At 38.1% G+C, this 25,698-nt stretch overlaps 1 protein-coding gene across 2 annotated transcripts; it reads left to right on the top strand.

The window, feature by feature from the left end:
• The first annotated feature begins 36 nt into the window (after positions 1-36).
• Positions 37-25,698, top strand: rbm18 (RNA binding motif protein 18). 2 transcript variants are annotated; one of them, XM_038283685.1, is made up of 6 exons: positions 37-241; positions 2,793-2,906; positions 18,895-19,021; positions 19,768-19,854; positions 23,176-23,276; positions 25,200-25,698. In XM_038283685.1, the coding sequence occupies exons 1-6, from the start codon at positions 162-164 to the stop codon at positions 25,381-25,383; spliced, it is 693 nt and encodes a 230-aa protein (XP_038139613.1). In that variant the 5' UTR covers positions 37-161; the 3' UTR covers positions 25,384-25,698. The 2 variants fall into 2 exon arrangements, with proteins under 2 accessions (XP_038139613.1, XP_038139614.1); XM_038283686.1 differs by having other exon boundaries at positions 38-241; positions 19,768-19,848.

Here is a 25,698-nt window from a genome sequence, read left to right as displayed (position 1 = left end):
ACTGCCTCCTTTTGACTCGTCTGGCGTTCACAAAACTGCGTCATCATCCTGCGCCTTTGTTGTCAGGCTGTATCTGAGCGGATGTATTTTTTTCTCAGAGTACAAAAACTCAGCTATTTAGGTGGAAAGTTGTCGTCTGAGATGATTTCAGAGACGTTTTGATGTCATTGAATCATCCCAAAAGAGGGATTAGTGGGAACGTTAAAACTCAGGTCTCCTTATTCAAGAGGAACAAACAAAGGTAACAGCAGAGCAGCTAGTAGAAACATCCTGCTACTCGTTTGAAACGTGCTTTTTACTCAGTTCCTAGCAAAGTTTGGGCTAGTATGTTTATTACATGCTAAACAGTGAGCTAATTTATTGCGGAATAATAATGAATAGGTTATCTTGCTGAGTTTTAACGGCACAAGCAACGCTTATTACAGGTAAACCTCACCCGTACGAATAAAATATAGGAATATTGGTACTCTTACATTTTTATAGATCAAATTAAATGTTTTTGTGTTAGTAAGCATTCTGTTTCAAGTTCTGTTTAACCTTGAAGTTTGACCTAGGGATTTAACTTTTCTCCTTAATTCCTATAAAAAAAAAAAGTTGATCTATGTTCCATTTACTTTTATTAAGAGATTAAAATTCACAAACGTTTAACAACGTTTGTATTGAATCCCAATGAAAATTAAGAAATTTCTAAATGATTTCCAGATATGCTTAACTTTTCCTAATTTTTTTTTTTTACCATAGATTAACAAAAAATGGGTCGAATGAATGTGCTGTGTCTTTGGTTTGTTTGTTCCTTTGGAGCAAAAAATAGAGTTTTCAGTTTTTTTTTTCTTTTAATAAACAGGATCAAATTCTCTTTCATGTCTGATCTGTCAATTTACAGTCACAATCGAATAAAACACCTGCTTTATCGGTGCATCTTTTTTTTTTTTGAATTTCATTGGATCTAAAAACATAAAGACCTTAGTTAAAATATTTAAGTATATATATTTTTTTATTAAATTCTTTTGATTGCTAAGCTTGTCATATTATATCTTTTAATCATTATTTATAGTTCTGTGGTACTGATACGATTTTTAGTGGATAAATATGTTTTTCTGTTTTGTCTGTTGGCGTCCCTTGTTTTTATACTAACAAAACAAAAACAACAAAAAAACAATGCGTATATTAATAAAGCTGTCATATCCAAACATTTATTATAGGTTGGGATACTTTATAGGTGGAGAATATAGGAATTTAGGGACTCTTACATTTTTATAGATTATATTAAATGTTTTTGTGTTAGTAAGCATTAGGCGATGTGCATTTGGTAACAACAAATGATAACAGGGTAATCTACCACTCTTAATCTACCACTCCACCCACTTTATAGGTGGAGTGGTAGATTAATAGTCTTAAATAAGAACATATGATCTAAAATTGAAAGCATTTAAATTTCATTCATCTCAGTATCGGTGTCTTTAATTTCACATTTACCGAGGGATGTTTTGATTAAATATTTTGTGTGTTGCCATATTTCTAAGCTCATCTATTCATGATGTGCATGCTAATAATGTATTGAATAACTTTGATGGACCAAAGCTATTAGATTAATAAGGAGGACATTGCTGAATTCAAGAATGACCAGCATCTTTATTATTGTTTGAAAAATCCAACAATAATATTGTAATAACATGTTTACTACCATCACAAACTGCTAAAATAAATTGTAAACATTTTTTGATATGTTATTGAACACGAAAATCCCAATAAGGAACAAGAAAAGAGGAAGAAAAGGGACAGGAGAAGTTGGGGAGAGGCTTACTTGATAACTGGTTCGTTGTTGTTTTAGATGGCAGACCATCTTGACCAATTCTGTAAAATGTATCTTGATTTAGCAGAGAAAACATTATTTTCCATTATATACATTTCACCCACAGCAGCAAGCCATTCTTCCACTTTTTAGACCATTTTTTTGTGACAGTCTTTTTTTACTTTCTGCCATAATGGGACCAAACAATTTTCTATTACTTCTATCCAACTCTGTTCTACATCACCAATATACATAATAGTGCATTTAATCTCCAAAGGCATATTCTATATGGTTTTGTATTTCCTCCCACAATCATCCAATGACATGGCCACCCCAAATGTGCTCATGCATGGTTTCACAGAGCCTCTAGCACAAACCTCCATGGCCTAGGTGTCTTTTCTGAATCGTTGTGATAATGATCTTTCAATGTTCTTCCAACAGAACTTCTGACATGCATTTGATGCTGTAAAGGTCCACTGAAGTTGGCATATGTTTCCCCAAGTTTCAGTTAGGATCAGTTATTTTTCTTCATCCTCTAATTTCTTCTTGGTGTAGTCTGTATTCTTTCACTTTGAGAGCATTTGAGGTTTCCGTTGTACACTCTAGAAATAGCTTTATTACAGGAAATATTGTTTCTAGTATCAACTTGAGTACATTTACTTATCAAGTTAATTTGATAGTCAGTCTACAAGTTTAACTTGTTTTAAATATTTGAAAAGGAAAAAAATAAAGTCCTTTATTAAAAATATGCAGCTTTGATATTTTTGCTACCCCTGAATCAATTTCCATTGATTCAGGGGTTTCATTAACGGTATTATCTGATTATTACCAGCTTTTAAAGTTATTTTAAGGCATAAGTGCATGAAACTATAATGGAAAGATTTATGAAAATCTAAATACAATCCTGACCAAAAAAGAGAACCCAAACATCTCCATGTATATAATGCATATGTAAACTGCAAATGTTTCTGGCAACTTTCCTTTAATCTTGTTTCCACAGGGTACACATGTCGTCTGCAGCAGAGACGGTGGAAAATGCCTCCATCATTGCAGAGAGCGCGGCGCATGATGGAAACCGCCTGTGGATTGGCAACATCGATCCTAAAATCACAGAGTGAGTAAATCAGAAAAGCGTTCAGCTTCTTCTGTTCATCCACTATTACTATTGGTTTTATTCTTAAACCTCATAACGGTGTTACCTTTACGTATCTTTATAGAACTATATCTCTAATATGAAGTGAAAAAATCTGATTGCAAGCTTTTACAGGATATATTTTATGCAGTTTCTAAAAAAAAAAAAGAAGAATGAGTTTATGGTGTGAACCTGGGAGTTTGGTTTTGACATGTATGGCTATACCACATAGGATGCAACATATTGTAGGTACATGTATGATTAATTGGCTGTGTTTGTTGTGTGTGAGCTGGTGTGTGTCAAGGACTGAAACAGAGCAGGCGAGCCTGGGTGTGTGAAAGAGATGCAGTGAGGCGCGGAGACCTGCTCTGCTAAGGAGCAGCCATCATTCCTCACTCACCTGCCCTGTTTACTCTCTCTGTGTCAACCTGAAGGTGTGTGTGTCTGTGTGGGAGGGTGTTTAAATCCACAGTAGAAGTCTGGGTGGCGGTTTGTAGAGGTGCAGGCTTCAACGCATACAAGAGCCTGAACATCATTAACCCGCCTCACTTTGTTATTTGCACTTGCATGCATCTTTTCGTGCTGTTGAAAGTCTGATTGATAAACATATTCTGGAAATGGTTTTTAGGGTGAGGGGTGTTTTATTAGGCCTGTATGGGGGTGCTGCTGGAGAATGTACGGGACCAGGTTCTGGTGGGTGTCTAGACAGGCGTTTCCTTCCCCTTAACATGCTTTGCTCTGCTCTGCTTCTCCTTAAGTAGTCCAGTGCTCGGCCGTATGGAGGGAAAACAGGAGAAATGCATGTGGCCCCTGTTGCTGATTGGGAAGATTAATTAGCTCCAGGATAAAACATGCAGGACTCGTTTGGTTTGTTCTGCAAAACCTAACTTGGTTCAGAGGGTAGAACGGGAGAATAGTCACTGAGCACCCTGCACCCTTGGGAAGTTTCAAATCAGTAGTGAATAAACTTTGTTCATTATTTGGTTCAGCTAATAAAAATAAACTCAAAACAAAACAGATGTTTTCTTTAAGGTTTATTAAAACATCAAACCTCTGTTGAAAGTTTTGTGGAGTAAATTAGTTATTTTCATTTGTCTGAGATGCATTTTTTTCCATGTTCTTTATGAAATAAACAGGTTAACATTCGAAAAATTCAAACCACCTTAACAACCTTTATATAGTAAAATCAAGTTCTGCCGGAAACTAGTAGTTTTAAATGAATCAATTAATTTAATAATTAATTCCCTTGGGGATTCATAAAGTGTTTTTGAATTGAATTAAAATGAATTTAATATAATTTCTGGTATTTTATTTTACAGGTGCTGGTCATAAAATTAGAATATCATGAAAAAGTAGATTGATTTCAGTAATTCCATTTAAAAAGTGAAACTTGTATATTATATTCATACATTACATACAAACTCATATATTTCAGATGTTTATTTTGTTTAATTTTGATGATTACAAATGACAACAAATGAAAATCTCAAATTCATCATATCAGAAAATTAGAATATTGTGAAAAGGTTCAAAATTGATGGCCCCTGGTGCCACACTCTAATCAGCTAATTAACTCAAACCACCTGCAAAAGCCTTTAAATGGTCTTTCAGTCTAGTTCTATAGGCTACACAATCATGGGGAAGACTGCTGACTTGACAGTTGTCCAAAAGACGACCATCGACACCTTGCACAAGGAGGGCAAGACACAAAAGGTCATCGCTAAAGAGGCTGGCTGTTCACAGAGCTCAGTGTCCAAGCACATTAATAGAGAGGCGAAGGGAAGGAAAAGATGTGGTCGAAAAAAGTGTACAAGCAAGAGAGATAACCGCACCCTGGAGAGGATTGTGAAACAAAACCCATTCAAAAATGTGGGGGAGATTCACAAAGAGTGGACTGCAGCTGGAGTGAGTGCTTCAAGAACCACCACACACAGACGTATGAAAGACATGGGTTTCTGCTGTCGCATTCCTTGTGTCAAGCCACTCTTGAACCACAGACAGCGTCAGAAGCGTCTTGCCTGGGCTAAAGAGAAACAGGACTGGACTGCTGGTGAGTGGTCCAAAGTCATGTTCTCTGATGAAAGTAAATTTTGCATTTCCTTTGGAAATCAAGGTCCCAGAGTCTGGAGGAAAAGAAGAGAGGCACTTCATCCACGTTGCTTGAAGTCCAGTGTAAAGTTTCCACAGTCAGTGATGGTTTGGGGTGCCATGTCATCTGCTGGTGTTGGTCCATTGTGTTTTCTGAGGTCCAGGGTCAACGCAGCCACATACCAGGAAGTTTTAGAGCACTTCATGCTTCCTGCAGCTGACCAACTTTTTGGAGATGCAGATTTCATTTTCCAACAGGACTTGGCACCTGCACACAGTGCCAAAGCTACCAGTACCTGGTTGAAGGACCATGGTATCCCTGTTCTTAATTGGCCAGCAAACTCTCCTGACCTTAACCCCATAGAAAATCTATGGGGTATTGTGAAGAAGAAGATGCAATACACCAGACCCAACAATTCAGAAGAGCTAAAAGCCACTATTAGAGCAACCTGGGCTATCATAACACCTGAGCAGTGCCACAGACTGATCGACTCCATGCCACGCCGCATTGCTGCAGTAATACAGGCCAAAGGAGGCCCAACTAAATACTGAGTGCTGTACATGCTCATACTTTTCATGTTCATACTTTTCAGTTGGCCAACATTTCTATAAATCCTTTGTTTTTATTGGTCTTCAGTAATATTCTAATTTTCTGATATGATGAATTTGAGATTTTCATTTGTTGTCATTTGTAATCATCAAAATTAAACAAAATAAACATCTGAAATATATGAGTTTGTATGTAATGTATGAATATAATATACAAGTTTCACTTTTTAAATGGAATTACTGAAATCAATCTACTTTTTCATGATATTCTAATTTTATGACCAGCACCTGTATATACCTAAACATGATTGCAGACCAAAAAGCTTTGTTCTGCCTCTAAGTATAAACCCAGCTGTTCTGAAAAGGCTTCAGAATTAAGCAGCATCAAGAAGACGGCAATGAGCTGGTCAGATGGTACGATTGTGAGTTTAGTAATAAAAAAGTACTTTATTTGGACATGTCTTTAAGCACTGTTCAACCAAGTGTCTGTAAATGTTAAAGAGTACGGCACAGCTGCAAACATACCAAGAAATGGCTGTCCAATTATGCAAAGAGTCCAATTAGAACCTTAGAGGAGGCACAGAGATCCACAGCACTGGTGGGAGTGTATGTCAATATATAAAATACTAGTTGGATATCCTACATGCCTGGCTTTTGTGAAAGAGTTGCAAAAAGAACGCTGTTATTTAGCGAAAAAATCCCTTTTGCAGTTTACCACAAGCCATCTGTTGAACATTGAGAAGATGGTGCTCTTGTCACATGAGACCAAAATGTATGGGAGAATTATCCTGCCATAATGCAAGAGAACATAATTTCAATTTGAGAAAAGAATTTCATCTTCTTGCACTCAAAACTTATAATGCTCACACTCAAAACATGTGCTCTCTCTCAAATATTTTCTCTTCTCTCTCAAATCTTGTTTCTTCTCTCAGATTTAATGCTTCTTGCACAGATATTTTCTCCTCTCGCTTGCCTCCTTCTCCTCGCGCACAAACCGCGCTCTGCACGAATCTCAGATACGCTCGCAAACCCGTAGGCTCTGCTTGCGGATTTTTTCTGCTATCTCTCGATTGCACTTGGATCGTCGCCTAGCAACCATTCCAGCCAATAGAACGACAGCCTGGGAAAGGGTGCGCTTGTTTAACCCTACTGAGTGTGCCTGTGCTACTACGCCACTTATAAGAGCGTCAGCTGAAACTGCTATTTACAGTAGTTTTGTGCCTCGATTCAGCAGAGTTCAGTACTTATGGATAACCCAAAAAAAACCTGAATTAAGTAATTTTAAACAATTAGTGGTTTGTTATGTACAAAAGCAAAGAACCGACATATTAAATTATCTTGAAATACTTTGTTAGTATTGCATCCAGTATGGAAATGTAGGGGGAAAAAATAAATTTTTTACAAAAAGTTAAAATGTTGGATAGTTATTTTCAATTATTATTATGGTGTTATGTGTCCAGTCAGCTTTCTTATTGACGTGAACACCCAGGTATTTGAAACTCTCCACAGTTTCTATGTCCTGCCCCTGAATGTTCACACGGGGGTCGTCTCCTGAAGTCGATCACCATCGCCTTGGTCTAACTGGTGTTTAAACACAGGTATTTTTTCTCACAACAGTCCACAAGGTCCATGATGACTGACCGGTACTCCAGCTCATTCCCCTCAGACACACAGCCCACAAGGTGAAGGTGTAGAGGGTGAAGAGAAATGGAGACAGGACGGTGGCCTGGAGGCCCCAGTGCTGCAGACTGCCACCTCTGACTGATAGCCTTGCAGCCACAGGGCTGTCAGTCAGAGAAAATCCTGACTTTGATTTTCTTATAGAAGTCAGGAGAAAAAGATTTCTCTTCCAGGGTCAAGTCATCCACACCTCCGAAAATTAACCATCTCACTCTTAACTAAATATAAAATTTGAGGTCTGAATAAACATGATAATAAAATTTAAATAAATACAAATTTTAATATCATAATACAGCACTTATTATTTATTAACCTGCTGATATAGCCAACAAACCGCATAGTTAGTCCAATGAAAAGCTCCTTTGAGGTGAAAACAGCGTTGGCTTTCAGAAGACATACCGGTAAGTCTCCTCTCCTTGTAATGTCCTACTTGAGCTGCGATTGGACTCCTCTTTCGGACCAAATGTTCACTCATCCAACATTTTAAAACATCCATAACTCACTGACTGGTTAAAACGTAAAGATTTGCCATTATACTAACAAAGTATTTCAAGATAATAATTTAATATGTCGGTTCTTTGCTTTTGTACATAACAAACCACTAATTGTTTAAAATTACTTAATTCAGAATTTTTTGGGTTATCCATAAGTACTGAACTTTGCTGAATCGAGCCACAAAACTACTGTAAATAGCAGTTTCAGCTGACGCTCTTATAAGTGGCGTAGTAGCACAGGCACACTCAGTAGGGTTAAACAAGCACACCCTCTCCCAGGCTGTCGTTCTATTGGCTGGAATGGTTGCTAGGCGACGATCCAAGTGCAATCCAAGAGAGAGCAGAAAAATCCGCAAGCAGAGCCTACGGGTTTGCGAGCATATCTGAGATTCGTGCAGAGCGCGGTTTGTGCGCGAAGAGAAGGAGGCAAGCGAGAGGAGAAAATATCTGTTCAAGAAGCATTAAATCTGAGAGAAGAAACAAAGATTTGAGAGAGAAGAGAAAATATTTGAGAGAGAGCGCATGTTTTGAGTGTGAGCATTATAAGTTTTGAGTGCAAGAAGATGAAATTCTTTTCTCAAATTGAAATTATGTGCTCTTGCATTATGGCAGGATAATTCTCCCATAAAAATGGACCTATATTCCTGACCTGCAAAATGATGCATTGCATGAAACTAGCGTTTCCTTTAGGGCCAAAACAATTAATCAATATAACTGTGATTAATAGAATATTTAAATAATTATCAACTGATTTATTCATAAAATAGTTACCCTGACTATACAGACTCTAAAAGATGCTATTTGCTGACAGAACAATGTTTTCAAAGGAGTAATTAAACCAATTCTGTATAGAAAAAATCTCTACAGTTTGCATTTCAGATAAAAAACAAAAAAAAACAGCAAAAAATATTTTCTCTCTGTTCTAAGTCAAGATGGAGCCTTACATTAGGTGGCTGAAATTCTGGGCTGATATTAGCTTTTTTTTTTCTTGTGTCGGCCAATTGTTATGCCTTGAGATCATGGATTTCCACTCTCTTCATTAACTATCCATTGTTAATGAGTTTTTAGATTTTTGTAATTAATGGTAATTTTCTGTTTAAAATGAGACATGTCTACAGATGTGATGGAGTTTTACCTGTCAGCTGGTCAGTAGCTCTAAAGTTGCAGCTCTGCTGTCAAAGTCCAGGCCAACGTTAACTGAGAATATGTGGGAGGGCTTGAAAATTGTTGTCTATAGTCTCTGTTTATCCAACCTGACTGAGCTTGCTTATTTCTAATTGTTGTGAAAGTTTATTTTTCAAAGTATTGTCTGAGGGAGATGAATGCATATTCATGCCGCACTTTTCAAATTTTTATCTATGGCAAATTATGAAAAACATTCATTGTATTTTCCCCAGGCCATGTGATGGACCAGCAACCTGATCAGGGTCCTGCCTGCCTCTCATCCATTGACTGTTGGAGATGGGCAGCTGCCCCCTGTGACTCTTACCTTAAAGACAACTGATAGATGTTCATTTCCTTAATTTCACAATTAGCTGCTTCCAACATGACACATTCATGTCTGTGTTTGTAATATGATAAAATGTAAAAAAAAACATTTAGTTCATGTTGGATTTTTGAGGCGTAAGCAAGAGAGTCTGGCTTCAGACCTGCACTGTCAGGACCTTGCGTTGCAGACCTGCAAAATGGAGTCTGACAGTGCAAGATACTCCATTTTGCAGGTCTGCGCTGTCAGGACCCAGACCTGTACTGTCAGGATCTGGACCTGCACTGTCAGGACCCAGACCTGCACTGTCAGGACCCAGACCTGCACTGTCAGGACCCTGCGTTGCAGACCTGCAAAATGGAGTCTGACAGTGCAAGATACTCCATTTTGCAGGTCTGCACTGTCAGGACCCAGACCTGTACTGTCAGGACCTGGACCTGCACTGTCAGGACCCAGACATGCACTGTCAGGACCCGGACCTGCACTGTCAGGACCCAGACCTGTAATGTCAGGACCTGGACCTGCACTGTCAGGACCCAGACCTGCACTGTCAGGACCCAGACCTGTACTGTCAGGACCCTGTGTTGCAGACCTGCAAAATGGAGTCTGACAGTGCAAGATACTCCTTTTTGCAGGTCTGCACTGTCAGGACCCAGACCTGTACTATCAAGACCCGGACCTGCACTGTCAGGACCCGGACCTGCACTGTCAGGACCCAGACCTGCACTGTCAGGACCCGGACCTGCACTGTCAGGACCCAGACCTGCACTGTGTACTCTCCGGACCCAGACCTGCACTGTCAGGACCGGAAGTTTATTCCGGAAGTTGTATTCAAAGCCTTCTGGAATAGCGCGCACCACATGTTTGCTGACGGATTAGATTTTATGACAGTGTGTACTTTGAAAGTCTTTGCATAAACTTCCGGTTCTAACAGCGCATGAGACCTCACAGTGCAGGTCTGCAGCCAGAGTCCTGACGGTGCCGCTCTGGGTCCTGATGGTGCAGCTCTGTGTCCTGACAGTGCAGGCCTGCAGCCAGACCCCTCTCAGCGTGGGGATATTTTGTGATGTCTTTTTCTACTGTGGTTGGATCAGAAAGGATATGATGATTCCAGAAAGAACCAAATCCTCATACAATTAAAGAAATTATTGTTAAATTATACTTTTCCATTTTTACCACTTGGCCACCTCTGATATTGGAAACAAGGCAGGTGTTATTGGAGTTTCAGCACCCATTCATGATTTTGTGTTTTTGCCTGCTTTACCGTAATTCATCAAAGCCTTTCTCTTTGTTTCTATTCTGGACCTCTTGTTACAGGCAATGTCGTAGGCCTAGCATTTGTCATGTGTTTTTATTAGCCAAGTTGGACAATAGCCACAAGCAGTGATTCATTTTGCTCCTGTACGGTGAAGAAACAGCAGAAAGCTACTCTGCCAGAAGGATTAGGGTCTAAACTTCTTTCCATTTTTGCCCTTCTTAGTTACCCTTTTCTCACCTAAAGCCTATTGTTATCTTTTTCTAACCCCCCCCTTCTTCCTTCCTTCGTCTCGTATCTGTCTCACCTGGTTTCTAACCTCCTCCTCTGTCCCTCAGCTTCATCTTCCTTCTCCTGCACCTTTCACCTTGCCTTCAACATCCACTCTCTGAACTTTACTCTCCCTTTGCCCACCTTTCCCTCCCTTTTCCTCTAGTCCCTCCCCTCCCTCTTTCCCCCTCTTCCTCTGGTGTTTTTTACTGCTCCCACGAGGGGTAACCTATTGTGGTTCAGCTCACTATAGCCCCCCCCAACAAAAAAAAGTGTTCTTGGAGTTTACTCTGCCCCAAAAATACATCTATGCATTAGGAAATAGCTGATTTAATATTGGATGCAATGCAAATCGTTCAGATGAAGAGCTGAATGGGATGCCCTGACAATGTGTTTAGTCTCACATTTCATCCAATACATTTCTTCACATGTTTTGTAAATACATCCAGTACTGGATGAGCTGCCTCCACATGGGAGACTCGTAGGGTGTTGTCTGGGAAAAGCAGAAATACTCCATCGCTCGATGGCCCACCAGGGACCCATAGAAAGAGCAAGGTGGAAGACATTAGTGCAACCTGTTGCTAAATTTCCCCCCACCTCCCATTCAGCCTCAGCATCCAGCACAGAATCCCTTTCTAGCACAAATGAACACACGCTTGCGCAGTCATGTCACGCAGCAATTTTTCTGTGGTCTCTCACACCCACAAAAGCACAAACCACTTAAGGCCTTAAAAATAACAACTGCCTAAACAATAAAAGAGTGCAGCTTAAAGCCCCCCTGAACAGTTACACAAAGCACCTCTGGGTCTCTCCCGGGCTCCAACAGTTACATTTAGTAACGCCAACAACAACACAGGAAGGTCTTCGGTGAGGGGTTTTAGCTGATTTATTTTCAACGCAAGTTTATTTTTATATTCATTATGTTTTGTAAGACATTTATGAAGGATTGCTAAATAATACTGCTTAAAAGAATTTAAAGCCGTTAAAAGTTCGGTGAAGCCATCAGACGATTGATTAAATCGAACAAACTGGAATAGTTGAGAGTTCTTTTCTAATGTTTAACTATGACTGTAAGATGCACCATATGCAGACATTGTCATAAGTGAGCTGTTTCAATGATTAAGGGGAACTATGTGTTTCTTTATTATTCTGCAGATTTGTGTTTGCGTTGCTTCATTTTATCCCTACCGTGTGTCTTAATTTTGAGTTGCATGTTAGTCACAAAGTGATTAATCTGGAGAATATTCATAATAAATTCTTTAAAATTCTTTAAAGCAGCAAGCATAAAATTGTATCCAGGCAGTTTGTTTTTTTAATGTTTTTATTTTTAACATATATATATATATATTCATGTTTCATAATTGTGATTGTCTGATTGCTAAATTAAAGGTGTTGTAGAGGATTTTTTAAAAAGACCCGCCCTCTCCATAAAAAAAAAAAAAAAAAATGTGCTTGCAAGAACATGCATGAGCCCTTTTCTTCCCGTGCACGGCTATATATATATATAGTGACTATATAGTAAACTTTACAGCGAACTGAGTTAACTGACCGTTCGGACAGATGATCACTGATATTTGCTCCGTTGGTTATGTAACTCCTCCTCCATCTTTGTAATTAGTCTCCGCTGGCAGGTAGCGGCAGCCTATGGCGGCAGCAGGCCGCTGTCACAGCAAATTCCATAATGCTTTGCAAGGAGAGCTCTCCGCCCAAAGCATTCTTGAATTTATCTGCCTTGTTCTGAGGCCTTTCTTTTCTTCTCATACTTTTCGTGGACACTGTTTCTCTTATGACCCTCGGCCATTTTCAAAGAACGGCGGTGAGAAAGGTGAGCTTCAATGACTGTCTGAAACCGTAGCTCACCAAAGATATGCAGCTGAAAGGGCACAAACAAAAAAGAGCTAACAGGACGGCCACTTAGGAGGACCACTTATTTAGATGATCCATCCGGAAATAAAAGATCATCCTCTATACCTTTTAATAGTCTTCTAAATAGGGCTAGGTATTTTCGCCAAAGCCCTGAATCATTTAGATTTTGATTCATACAATTCTAAATCGATTAATTTCGATTTGGTCTGTTTATACAATAATGAAAGTGGTTCAACTGTGTTTTTAAACATTCATGTATTTTATTTTTTCCTGTCATATCAAGCACAAAGCGCAAATATGTAAATCGGACGGTTTAAACTTGAGATGTGAACAATACTGTCTCAGAAGTGCTAACTTGAAAAGTGAAAAAGCGAAGCCTAACTCGTGCAAGCAGACGTGACACAGTGGGGACACAGCAGACATGCATGAGCTGCATTACAGGTGCTGGTCATAAAATTAGAATATCATGAAAAAGTAGATTGATTTCAGTAATTCCATTTAAAAAGTGAAACTTGTATATTATATTCATACATTACATACAAACTCATATATTTCAGATGTTTATTTTGTTTAATTTTGATGATTACAAATGACAACAAATGAAAATCTCAAATTCATCATGTCAGAAAATTAGAATATTACTGAAGACCAATAAAAACAAAGGATTTATAGAAATGTTGGCCAACTGAAAAGTATGAACATGAAAAGTATGAGCATGTACAGCACTCAGTATTTAGTTGGGCCTCCTTTGGCCTGTATTACTGCAGCAATGCGGCGTGGCATGGAGTCGATCAGTCTGTGGCACTGCTCAGGTGTTATGATAGCCCAGGTTGCTCTAATAGTGGCTTTTAGCTCTTCTGAATTGTTGGGTCTGGTGTATTGCATCTTCTTCTTCACAATACCCCATAGATTTTCTATGGGGTTAAGGTCAGGAGAGTTTGCTGGCCAATTAAGAACAGGGATACCATGGTCCTTCAACCAGGTACTGGTAGCTTTGGCACTGTGTGCAGGTGCCAAGTCCTGTTGGAAAATGAAATCTGCATCTCCAAAAAGTTGGTCAGCTGCAGGAAGCATGAAGTGCTCTAAAACTTCCTGGTATGTGGCTGCGTTGACCCTGGACCTCAGAAAACACAATGGACCAACACCAGCAGATGACATGGCACCCCAAACCATCACTGACTGTGGAAACTTTACACTGGACTTCAAGCAACGTGGATGAAGTGCCTCTCTTCTTTTCCTCCAGACTCTGGGACCTTGATTTCCAAAGGAAATGCAAAATTTACTTTCATCAGAGAACATGACTTTGGACCACTCACCAGCAGTCCAGTCCTGTTTCTCTTTAGCCCAGGCAAGACGCTTCTGACGCTGTCTGTGGTTCAAGAGTGGCTTGACACAAGGAATGCGACAGCAGAAACCCATGTCTTTCATACGTCTGTGTGTGGTGGTTCTTGAAGCACTCACTCCAGCTGCAGTCCACTCTTTGTGAATCTCCCCCACATTTTTGAATGGGTTTTGTTTCACAATCCTCTCCAGGGTGCGGTTATCTCTCTTGCTTGTACACTTTTTTCGACCACATCTTTTCCTTCCCTTCGCCTCTCTATTAATGTGCTTGGACACTGAGCTCTGTGAACAGCCAGCCTCTTTAGCGATGACCTTTTGTGTCTTGCCCTCCTTGTGCAAGGTGTCGATGGTCGTCTTTTGGACAACTGTCAAGTCAGCAGTCTTCCCCATGATTGTGTAGCCTATAGAACTAGACTGAAAGACCATTTAAAGGCTTTTGCAGGTGGTTTGAGTTAATTAGCTGATTAGAGTGTGGCACCAGGGGCCATCAATTTTGAACCTTTTCACAATATTCTAATTTTCTGATATGATGAATTTGAGATTTTCATTTGTTGTCATTTGTAATCATCAAAATTAAACAAAATAAACATCTGAAATATATGAGTTTGTATGTAATGTATGAATATAATATACAAGTTTCACTTTTTAAATGGAATTACTGAAATCAATCTACTTTTTCATGATATTCTAATTTTATGACCAGCACCTGTATGTTCACTGCATAAACCGTATTTGCAGCTTGTCTGTAACAACTAGAGGGTGTTTGCTGGTCAGCCTCCATTTGTTAATGTCTTCAATCAACCTATTGGCTATATGTGCAGCTGTCTGGCTTGAAGTAATCTTAAGTGCATCGAAGTAATCTTAAGTGCATCTTTCCTGCTTATTTAAACGTCACGCGGGTCACTATAAAACTAATCGATCTCATTCCCTAGACATCGATTTTGCAAAAACGTAAAGGAATCAATTCAAGATCGATTAAATCGATTTTTTTACCCAGCCCTACTTCCTCATCTTTATCCTATCTTTCCTTTTGCTCAGTATAATTTAATTACCCTTAATCCAAAATAAGGATAAGCTTCAGCTTTGATCAGACGAGATCATTGATCGCTGTATTTTGACCATTCAGAAAGCTTTTGTTTTATGTGATCAGATCTCTTTTTATTCTTTTATTAAAGGTCATAGCTACAACTTTACAATAAAAAAAATAATTTACCATAATAAAATCATATATCAAAGGAACTTCTACAGTGGTGGAGGATAGATTTTACAGAAAAAAATATAGATGGTATTCAAGTAATTGTTTTATAAATGTTACGATGGCAACATAGTCATTAAAGGATTCTGCACCAATAGGAATAGTAGGTGGAAGTCATGTGACACGGAGCTCAAACTTTTCCAAATATTGGTTCCTCTTTGCTGGAGCTGAGAAATGGCTTCCTCTTGGCATTTCATTTCTAAGATTTAAGCCAAAAAGCTTGGAGCAATCAAGCCTTTGAGCAGGAGTTAAACTTGTAGCTGTCACCTTTAACTTTTATTTCCAGTTCTTTTTGGAAGTGGGGAAATAAATATCACTCTCATAACTTGTTTCAACAAGAGAGAGACATATTTCGAATATTCACAGCCCTAACAACTCCTGTAGCATGAACAGAGATTAATTAGATATCCCAAAAATATTCCCATATTGATAATTATGGGTGAAATGTGAATATTACTAAGGAATGGCTTAAATATAGTATTTGCTGACTTTTATTACATGCTTTGCACACTGTTAATATGATCCAGCTGTTGGATGGAGGCTTATTGCAGTAGGTGACCAGATGACCTACTAACCAAGATGTTCAAGATCGAAAGGAGATGTGGAAGCATAGTGAAAACACATCAGAAAAGTGAAAATGGGGTGTCTATTTTACAGTATCATACAAGATAAAATGGGTCATTTTTTGAAGTCCTTCAGAACCTCTAATAAGCAACCTGCTGCTTCCTGTTCAGTAAGAGGATTCTGTGTCCCAGATATGAATATATTGTAGTGAGAAATGCATATTAATCCCAGGACAAATGCAAAAAATCTGGTGAACATCCTGACTATATATGGAAACAGTCTATCTAAAGCAAAACTGTAAGTTTATTAATATATTGATTAATATATTAAATGATTTTTCAGGTCAATACTAATCCCTTTTGTATAGATTCTCCATGCAGGCTGACCTTCTCAAAAACTCCTCTTTGTAACTTGAAAGGGTCAGATCCATCACCAAATGAGTCATGTGGCCCAAAATGCATCTTTATGGCAGTCTGAGCTCCCCTTTAACAGTAGCACTGACTCAGTTTAAAGTTGTTACACAACTAACCGGATATGACGTGATCAGACATATTTTGGTTCTCTGATTTAGGATTTAATTTAAAGGAGCGAATGCAGCCTTGTCTTTACAAGTAACTCCATGACTTCTCCATCTGATCCAGATAGATCTGCTATCAGATTCCAGAACAGTGAGGGGCTGTTTTTTAAATTTGTTTTGCCAGGTGCTTTTAGATGAGCTGAACCTGGAAGTTACTGGTCTAACGCCCCTAGTGGCTAAAGTTACACAGTGTTGCTTTCAAGGAGTCCTGCACAAACATGGGCTCAAAGGCCACTTATGATAAGAAGATTTTATTCTAAAAGCCAGACTACTGTCTGCCTAAAGGGCAGATTAGACTTCTGCAACCGTACACATCAGATGTCACTTGGGTCTGGTCGCAAACCAGTTTTGCTGGTATGCTTCTGCACTGTCGGTATGAAATTTCTAGGGACGCACAGTTTCCCGCCAAAGCACAAGGGGGAGTCTATTCGAGAACTCACGAGAACTTCGACGGATTATACTTCCAAATTTCCTCGATTTTCCTAATTGTCCATTGTAATTTTGCCTCGGTTTATAAATATGGCACGCCCCAGCACCGAATCGAGAAAGACGACCACACAGACAGCCGAAAAGGCATACCAAGGACCAATCACAGCTGCTTTTTGTCTGCGCACTTCCGCTTGAGGTCTGCACAGGTTTGGACTCTTCAGTGCGTAGTCAGGATTTTTTTTAGGTGTGCGACGACAGCTGCAGAACCTCTGCGCGGGGGGCATGGTCATTTAAAAATCATTTAAGCTAGTGATGCAACTAATGATTATTTTCCAAATCGATTAAACTGTCGATTATTTTTCTGATCAACCGATTAATAATCAGATAGCCAAAGGTTCCTTAAAGAAGACTTTCTAAGAAATGAAACCAGGTAAAACTAAAGCTTGTCGACTTGAGGAGTTCTGGATAGAGCATATTGGCAGACAAAAGTTTCTTGTTTATCTTAAATGCAAGATGTTTACCTATATTGTTTTACAATCTTGAAATAATTACTGCTCTGAAAGGGGTCGTTCGTCAGCTAAAGGCTGACAATCGAATACTAAATTAGTTGATGATTATTTCAATAATCAATTATTCACGATTAATCCGATTCAGCCCTAATTTAGTCCTAACTAACCTTAAACATTAAACTTGTTTGGCTGATTTAATAACCCTCTGGATAAAAAAGCTGTGTTTTAAACCAATATATATACTGTAAATATCAGGTTAAAACTGTAGTTACTCCATTCAACTTATTCATATCAATATGGAGTGAATTTTGTTCCATTATTGTTGTAAGCAAAGAACACCGTTTTATAAAAGGATAGGGAATATGATTCAGAAATAAAACATTGAAAAACTTTATAATAAACAACATTAAACATTATATTTTCAAATGTTTTTCAAATTTCTCTTTTTCAGATTGTTTTACGAATTCCATTCTTTTCAAAACCTGTTTTCACAAATCCCATTCTCCACTTTAAACACAATACAAACTCTCATTCTTTACAAGCCTATTGACCAATAAATGGTTGTAGCTAAAATCCATGCAGACCAATAGAAATGCATCTTTGCTCCTCACACCAGAGGAAAGCCGCCTGTAAAGATAAAGATAACTCAATCTGAAAAAGAGAAATATAAAGTAAAGTTTAAAAAATATTATTTGAAAAAAAAAAAAAAAAAAAAAAAAAAAAAAAAAATATATATATATATATATATATATATATATATATATATATATATATATATATATATAAAATAATAAGATTTTCTTAGATAAAATCTGAGAAAAGGGCAAATTTATTCCCAAAGCTTAATTTCTGGGTTGCTTTTATTTCTATTTACAAAACAAGTTATTTTCTTGCAAAAAAAATATTATGGAATAAAATTAACCCCATATTCTACTGTGAGAAGTGAGAAATTAAAATCTAAATGTTGACTTTATTTGTTATGATCGTTATATAATCAGAAATAAATGCCCTCATGTTTCATTGGAGCTCACCAGTTCGCTATTTTGAGAATACATAAATGCCTTCTCTGAGTGACCCTGAACTTAAATTTCTTCCCATGACTGCTAATGGCCTCAGTCACACACAGGCATTCGTCATCATCCTCAGTCCAATGGTGCCCTGCAGCTTCTACGCCGTCATCGGAGGTTGTTTGTGCCGGACTCCAGCGTTCAGAGGGGATTTGAGGCTTCCTCTGTTTTATTCCCTCATTGTCCTGCTACTGTATCCTCAGCATTGTCTCAATAAGAGATTTACTGTTAGTGGCCGGCTACACCAGCTGGCCTGCTGCTAAAAAGGTGTCAAGGAGAGAAAGCTGTCATTCTCATTAACCCAAGCTGACAGATTCACAAACCAAGGGGTGGCAAATCGACCTCATGCTGCAATTCTTTTAGGGTTGTTTGGCTGTTTTTTCTAATAAAATTATACTTAATTTCTTGCTCAGAGTGTTTCCTCTAAGTAAATCATTATACATGAATAAATTCAACACTTTTAAAAAAGGAGTTTTTTCTTTATTTTCTAAATTTTTTCTTCTCTTTAATGTCTTTTTTTTTGTCTTTTTCTCCTGTCAGGTATCATCTGGTAAAGCTTTTGGAGAAGTTTGGCAAAGTTAAACAGTTCGACTTCCTGTTTCATAAGTCTGGGCCTTTGGAGGGGCAGCCACGCGGCTACTGCTTTGTCAATTTCAGCACCAGAGAGGTAGAAAAACCACACATGCATCTTTTTTTCTTTTTATCACATTTACCATAAATATCTTACACAGATCATTCGGGTTTGTTTGTTATTTATGCCCATGGTCAAGTAGCAGAAAAAGCAAAACTGTTTTAGACTCTCACAGATGCAGTCTGTGTATTTTTTCAGAGTCGGTCCATCTATTTGGTTTAAAACTAAAGGTGAAATCTTCCCAACGTAAGTTTTAGACACATTCATGAGCCGACAGGAACTCTTTGTTTATTTTGACGGAAATGGACCCTGTTTCTATTAAAAAATGACATGAAGGGACTTAAAAGGAGTGCGCTCGGCATCACAGGTTTGTGGGGCAGTATTTGTTTTGGAGTGTGCCTGGGGATCATGATAAGCATCTCGTTTCACAGCTAGTGTCTATCAGTGGGATATGAAGCCCTCCCAACAGGATTATACAGAGGAAGTGGCTGTTTATCTTAAGCACTCGGACTCACTCGCATGCAGACACGGTCCGATAAAAAACTTCAGGAATATAGTTTTACATAAAAGCCGCTCGCACATTTGATGAGACTAAAGTAGATTTGGCTCTGCTCCGTTTAACTTTGGCCCTCTGTAAGCAGAACGGCTCTTTGTCATCTCCGATCATTTATCTAAAGATTTAATGACTTGGATGTTATTCCACACTGATTTTCTTTTTCTTTTTATGGGGATTTTGAACAGTCTGTCATTCCCTCTTTCCACCCTCCCCTTGTTGTCTACAGGAGGCAGAGAGGGCGATTCAACGTTTAAATGGGAAGCTAGCTTTATCTAAGAAGCTAGTGGTGCGATGGGCGCACGCTCAGGTGAGGGTAAGTGTCTCAATCAATCACAACAGTTTTTGATGTCTTTCTGGGTGCAATCCTTGATAAGTCAAACTAATATGTTCGCCTGTCCAAACCGCTAAGTATTGCCATTTATTTGGCTTGTAATCAATGCTATTGTTGAAGGAGCTGAAATTTAAGATGAAGTGCATTTATGATTGTAGTTACTGGTGCAGTTTACAGAGATCCCTGCATAAACCCAGGGCTTTCTCTTAACAATAGACAGCCGACTGACGAGGGGTGAAGGGATATCCTGCACTGCACAAAGAGGAATCCCGCCCTTCACACACACACACACACTAACACACACACACACACACACACAGTAGTGCACAATGACGTTATAGAGAGAGGTGAAGGTCAATGCTGCAGCTTCTTTGACAACATGCTGGTAAATACATCTGCTCAGGTTTATTCAAACGTTTTTTTTTATTTTTTTATTGGGTTTAAAAATAGTATCTTTGCTGATACGCTCACAGATTTCAGTTCAGTTCAGTTCAGTAGCTTTTATTTGTCCCAGTATGGGCAATATTTGTGCGGTAGTAGTACACCTTTCACACACATGTTCACATTTCACAAATCACAGATAAAAAATAAAAAAAGAAGCACAAGAGACACATAAATATTTAAAAAGATAAAAGTAAGGTGGATAAAAGAGACAGAAATGTAAAAAATAATAAAAAGTAAATAAATATGTCTAAAGTAAAAAAAAAAAATGATTTGAAGGGATGAATGTACTGCTGTAGATCTAAGGTGAGTATTAGCTGTCCGGTTTATGTCTTCGTTCCTTTATCAGACTATAATTCAGCATATAATGAATGATATTTGGCTGCTTTATTATAAATAGGATTCATATGGAGTTGGGATTTTTATAGTGATTTTTTTTTCCCTTTCACAAACAAATGATCGGTCTAAATTTTGCAGACATGAATAAGAATGGAAAAGGTGTATGGAAAAACATTTTGTTTTTAAAATGTCATTAAAAATGGACGTCTCTTCGTCCATTTTTAATGACATTTTAGCATAAATTTACTAGGAACCTTATTCTTTTCTGTAGTCTCTTCCATTTTCTTTCTGATGACTGCAAGATGCCTTCACAGCTGTTTCCCCCCTGCAGAATATAACAGGTTATGTTTCTTAAAAGCAACTCAGATGATAGTTACCTTAGTTGAAGATGAGCCCCTTCACTGCTACCCCAATGATAGTGTTTGGCCAAATCTGAAACCAGACAAGACCTCAGAGATACTCTGACTCTCCCTTTGATGGAGGCGATTCAAGGGGACGTTTTCTTCTTGAAATTGAACCCCTGAAGCTTCCCATGGAAACACAAAGGGGAGTATACTGAGATTATACTGACACTATACTACAGTGGTATTTTAAAATTTAAATAAATTATAAATTATAGATATCGAAGCATAGTAAAACATTTTTTTTTTTATTGAGAGATTTTTTTAATTATTATCATACAAAAAAGTAAATCTGTTTGCTCAGCTGTTTAAATCCTAAACTTAATTTCATTACACTGTAAATCTTGATAACTTGAACTCAAGTGATTTGAGAAAACCGAATCTCTTAAACCATTTTAGTTTATTGACTTAAACTGTTAAGTAAAAAAATTAAGTCCATTTAATATTATTGCTAAGTTATCATGTTCTATTTTATTCTGTAAAATGAACTTAAGACCAGTAAGTTTCCTACCTTAATGTTTGTTTTTATTTATATGTCATTTATACATCAATTGTACTCATTAGTTCTGAGCCTCTTTCACATAAGTAGAAATTTAATGTTTCTTTTTTCTGGAGAATATGGTTAATTAAGCTCTAACATGAATATATTTAGATTTACAACCTTAAAGCTGCTTGGATTGATATGAAACAAGCCAGTATGTAACAACATTGGACAGTCTGCATCTAATCTTACAGCGCTTTCACTGGTGTTGCAGCATTAGCCACACCCACTTTCAGCTAATCAGCCAATGTGGCTTTTATTTTTTTTTAATCTGCACAAGTAGTTCCTCATTTAACCCTGTAATGCCAAATGTATCATATTTGATACACACGGTTTCTGAAATGTTTTGCGTCTGACACCTTTTGCATAATTTAATGGTAAAAACTTTGCTCAAAATCCTGTTGTACACAATCAGATATACCTGATAACAGAGGGCAGAAGACTACACAAAAAAATAATCTTGACTTATTGCATAGTAATAAATTATTAATATCAAAAATTCATTTCTGTTTATTCTTTTTACATATTTTGTTAAAAGGCCAAATAAGGACTTCAAACCAAAAAAAAGTAATTTTCTGTTTTGTTTTATTCTTGGATCAGGCTTTAAAGGGTTAAGTTAAGGTTGTCTTACTAAGTTATTTAAGTTATGCTTTGTTGATACGGAAACAGTTCAGACTTGTAAAGTTGTGTATATTAATTCATTTATGGTGTATTTTCTAACTTTTTATTGAATCTTCTTTTTCTTACTGTTAATGTTTGTCAACCTTGACCATTAATTTCCTGAAACATCGCTGGATGCTTGGAATCATAATAACCATTGGAAAGACTCTGCAATTAACTGAAAAACCTGAAGCATTTTGTCTGGACTCTCCAGGATTGTTTACAGATTATTCCAGCCTCACTGGCTCTATGCAAATGTCCTGGCGTTCCGGCTTAGAGGAATGGGTGGGAAGGGTCCCGGCTAGGGGAAAAGTCATTGTTTCACACTCTATGCATTACTGATGTCATTGAGTAGCATGCAAAAGCAGCTACTCAATTGCCACTGGTGCAGCTTCAGAACAAGGTTTAAACATGTGTCTGTTAATGAAGGCACCTGCAGGAAGCAACAGAAATGACAGTTTCTCTCGTGTGATTATATTTTTTTTGTTTTGTTTGTTTTTGCTTATCTCTGCAGGTAACACCATGATTGGAGGGTGTTTTTGAGAGGAATGAGTGCAGATGTTTGTTATTGCTCATCTGATGGTCCAGCATTTTCCTCACTCATCCCATATAGTGTGACTGAGCTGGATGCACAGCCCTGATGGTTGATATTTGCTTGAGTGACATGGAAAAGTTTCATTCATAAATGTAACATTGATAATATATATATTTGGTAATGAGCGAATGTTGTCTCTATACGTCTTCCCTCCTATCTTCTGCTCACTCAATAGAAATGGTTTCCTCTTTACCTGAAAGCTTTAGTTTTAACTTGCATATTTAATAACTGTCCTCATGTCTCTCTTTTGGTTTGTTGTTATTTTTTCTCCCTTTTGTTGTCCCCCACCATCTTTTTTTTTTCCTCCCAACACTTATTCTTTACAGAGGTTTGAAGGATTTCGGAATGAGAAGACCATGCCTGCAAGCCTCGAACCATCATGCAGTGGTTCAACAGAGGCAGGATCCATTACTACAAGCAACCTCAGGTTGGTTTCGTATTACATTTTGAAGGCCTGGATCAGATGAAAAAAGAAAGTTGCGTGAAAAATTCCTAGTTTTATCAGACAGTGCAATGGCCAAATTAGGATGTTTTATGCAGAGGGCATTTGCAGAGCTTTAATCTGTTTCTATAATGGCCTCATCCTTGCTGAGTGGCCTTTCCGTCCAATATGGTACAGGTATTTTTTCAAGGTGGATAATAAGACTTTCTTACCACTTTCAGGAATCATCCTCTCAAGGTTTTTGGTCCTTAATGTTGGGGTGATATGCACAGTTCCACCAAAACACATGAATCTCTGTAGCACACATCCTGTCTCCTTTCTAAACAGCATTTTCTTGGTGTTATTACGTGGATGTAACTGTCTGAACAGCTAAGCATGTCACCTTCACGTCTCTGGAAATTGTGCCTAAACATAAATTAGCAAAGACAAGGCTGATTTTATTAGTTTTTTTGTTTTTTTATGTCACTCTTAAGTTATTTCCTTAAACAACACCAACAGGTGTATGCATCTTTTTAACACAAAGGTTGTGAATTAAATGGTCAGGATTTGAATAAATAATAAAGGAATAATAAAGAATTTATCTCTAACCCTAAAACAAGAAAATCTGTAGTTTGTCTTTTTCTAAAGCATCTGCAAATATTTGGTTTCTATTGTATGGCTTTATAATAACTGGCTAAACAATCATAGAAAGTCCAAGAACTAAATTTCTATCATAGCTTTATACCTTTGTTTACACAGGCAATCATGTATAGATCATAGTTCTTATTTTAAAGAACAGATTATTTTTTTTTTTTATTACACAAACAGAGCACTAAAAGTGTTGCATTAGAAGATTCCTGTTTTTGTCTCAAAATGAATGCAAATTTTCCTGCAGGAATCGGTATGGATGTTAACGAGGACGGAGCATGAAAATGTTTATTTATCCAAGTTGTGATCGTAGTGACACTAACACTGAAGGACAGGAAATCCTGAGAACAAACTTAGTATCTGGGGAGCTAAGTGACAGGTAGGAGGATAGGTAAGACAGTAGCACACTGACGACAGCTTTATAGATAGAAAAGTAGCAATATGGGTCTATTTATTGGTAATAAGGGCAAGTTCACCAAGGAATAGATATTACTGTGATAATAGCTGTTTTGAACCTCAGTGATGCATGATGGACAGCATCCACCACATGCAGAGAGGCGGCATGTACATTTATACACACAGCATCGCAGTCATCCGAGAGTGGCAGGAAGCTCATTAAAACAGGATGAATCATTGCACAGAAAAACAAAACCAATAAAACCTCTAATTTATCTTCAACTTTACATTTTCATGTAAATGTATTTTAGCATACTCTTGGTGTACCTGTCTGTTTCTGTGAAAGGAAGAACTTGTGAAATGTAATTGTACCTTTCCCTTTAAAATAAGCAGCCTAGTTCTGCATGAACTGGGCCAGTCAGTAAACGGGCAAAGGCATCTTCGGATTTGCATCTAATGCCCTGTGCAGCCGTATCCATGCAAACACACAGCAGCCAAACGGGGAACTGTCAGGTCTTTTGCATGGAGCATAAATGTCAGCTCACTATCACTTTCTCCTCAACATACCTGATGTTTATACTTTTCCCTCTCTCTGCCCCCTTTCAGGATACTTGCCCGACCGTTAACCCACCCCTCATCTGCTTTCTCTCACACAAGCCCCACTATTTCTCCTGCAGTCCCTATCGCTTCCGCTCCTCCATACTACATTTCAGCATTTAAATAAAAGCTTTCTGCAATTCACAGTTGTTGATCTCGATTTTTTTTTTCTGTGTGTTCTACCCCTGTCTAATATGGCCTCCTCTTTTTTTCCCCTTTATTCTATTCATCATTTCCACTCACTCTCAGTGTTCAAATCTTCTCTTTTTTCCCCCCTTTTCTCTCCAGCACGAGCGCTAAGATACGTGCAATTGAGGCCAAGCTCCAGATGATGGAGGAGAATCCAGATGATAGCTTCTCAGGGCCGTCAGCCTATGTTTACAACAAACCGCCTGAGAGGAAGCGATGGGAGCCCTACCCTAAATCGCACCACAGTAACCAGAGCCGGCCCTTCCGCAAGTTTAGGAGATGACCCATTCTCCTCCCTGCTCTGAAGCCCCCTCTCCCCCATCTCCTCCATGTTTTGCTCTCAATCCACCATCTCTACACAGACTCTTAAATCTGAGAACAGAATATTTTGCAGCTGAAGCAGATGAACAATAGCAGGACTGTATTGATGAGAAAAGTTTGTTTTTACTGCTGTGCCAGCGATCTGACTGGCTCTTCTATTGAGCTCCTCTGTTACATTTTTAATGCAGTTCAACTCTTCTCCAAATTATTGTTTTTTTTTAAACACGTTTTCTTGTGTTTGCATTATTATTTAATTAATAAAATGTTTTTAATTTGT

Source organism: Cyprinodon tularosa, unplaced genomic scaffold (genome assembly GCF_016077235.1).
Source record: "Cyprinodon tularosa strain WSP-4 unplaced genomic scaffold, ASM1607723v1 ctg196, whole genome shotgun sequence".
In the NCBI taxonomy this organism is placed as follows: Eukaryota; Metazoa; Chordata; class Actinopteri; order Cyprinodontiformes; family Cyprinodontidae; genus Cyprinodon; species Cyprinodon tularosa.
The sequence above is the reverse complement of the archived record's forward strand: the minus strand, read 5'-3'. Positions and strand labels throughout refer to the sequence as shown.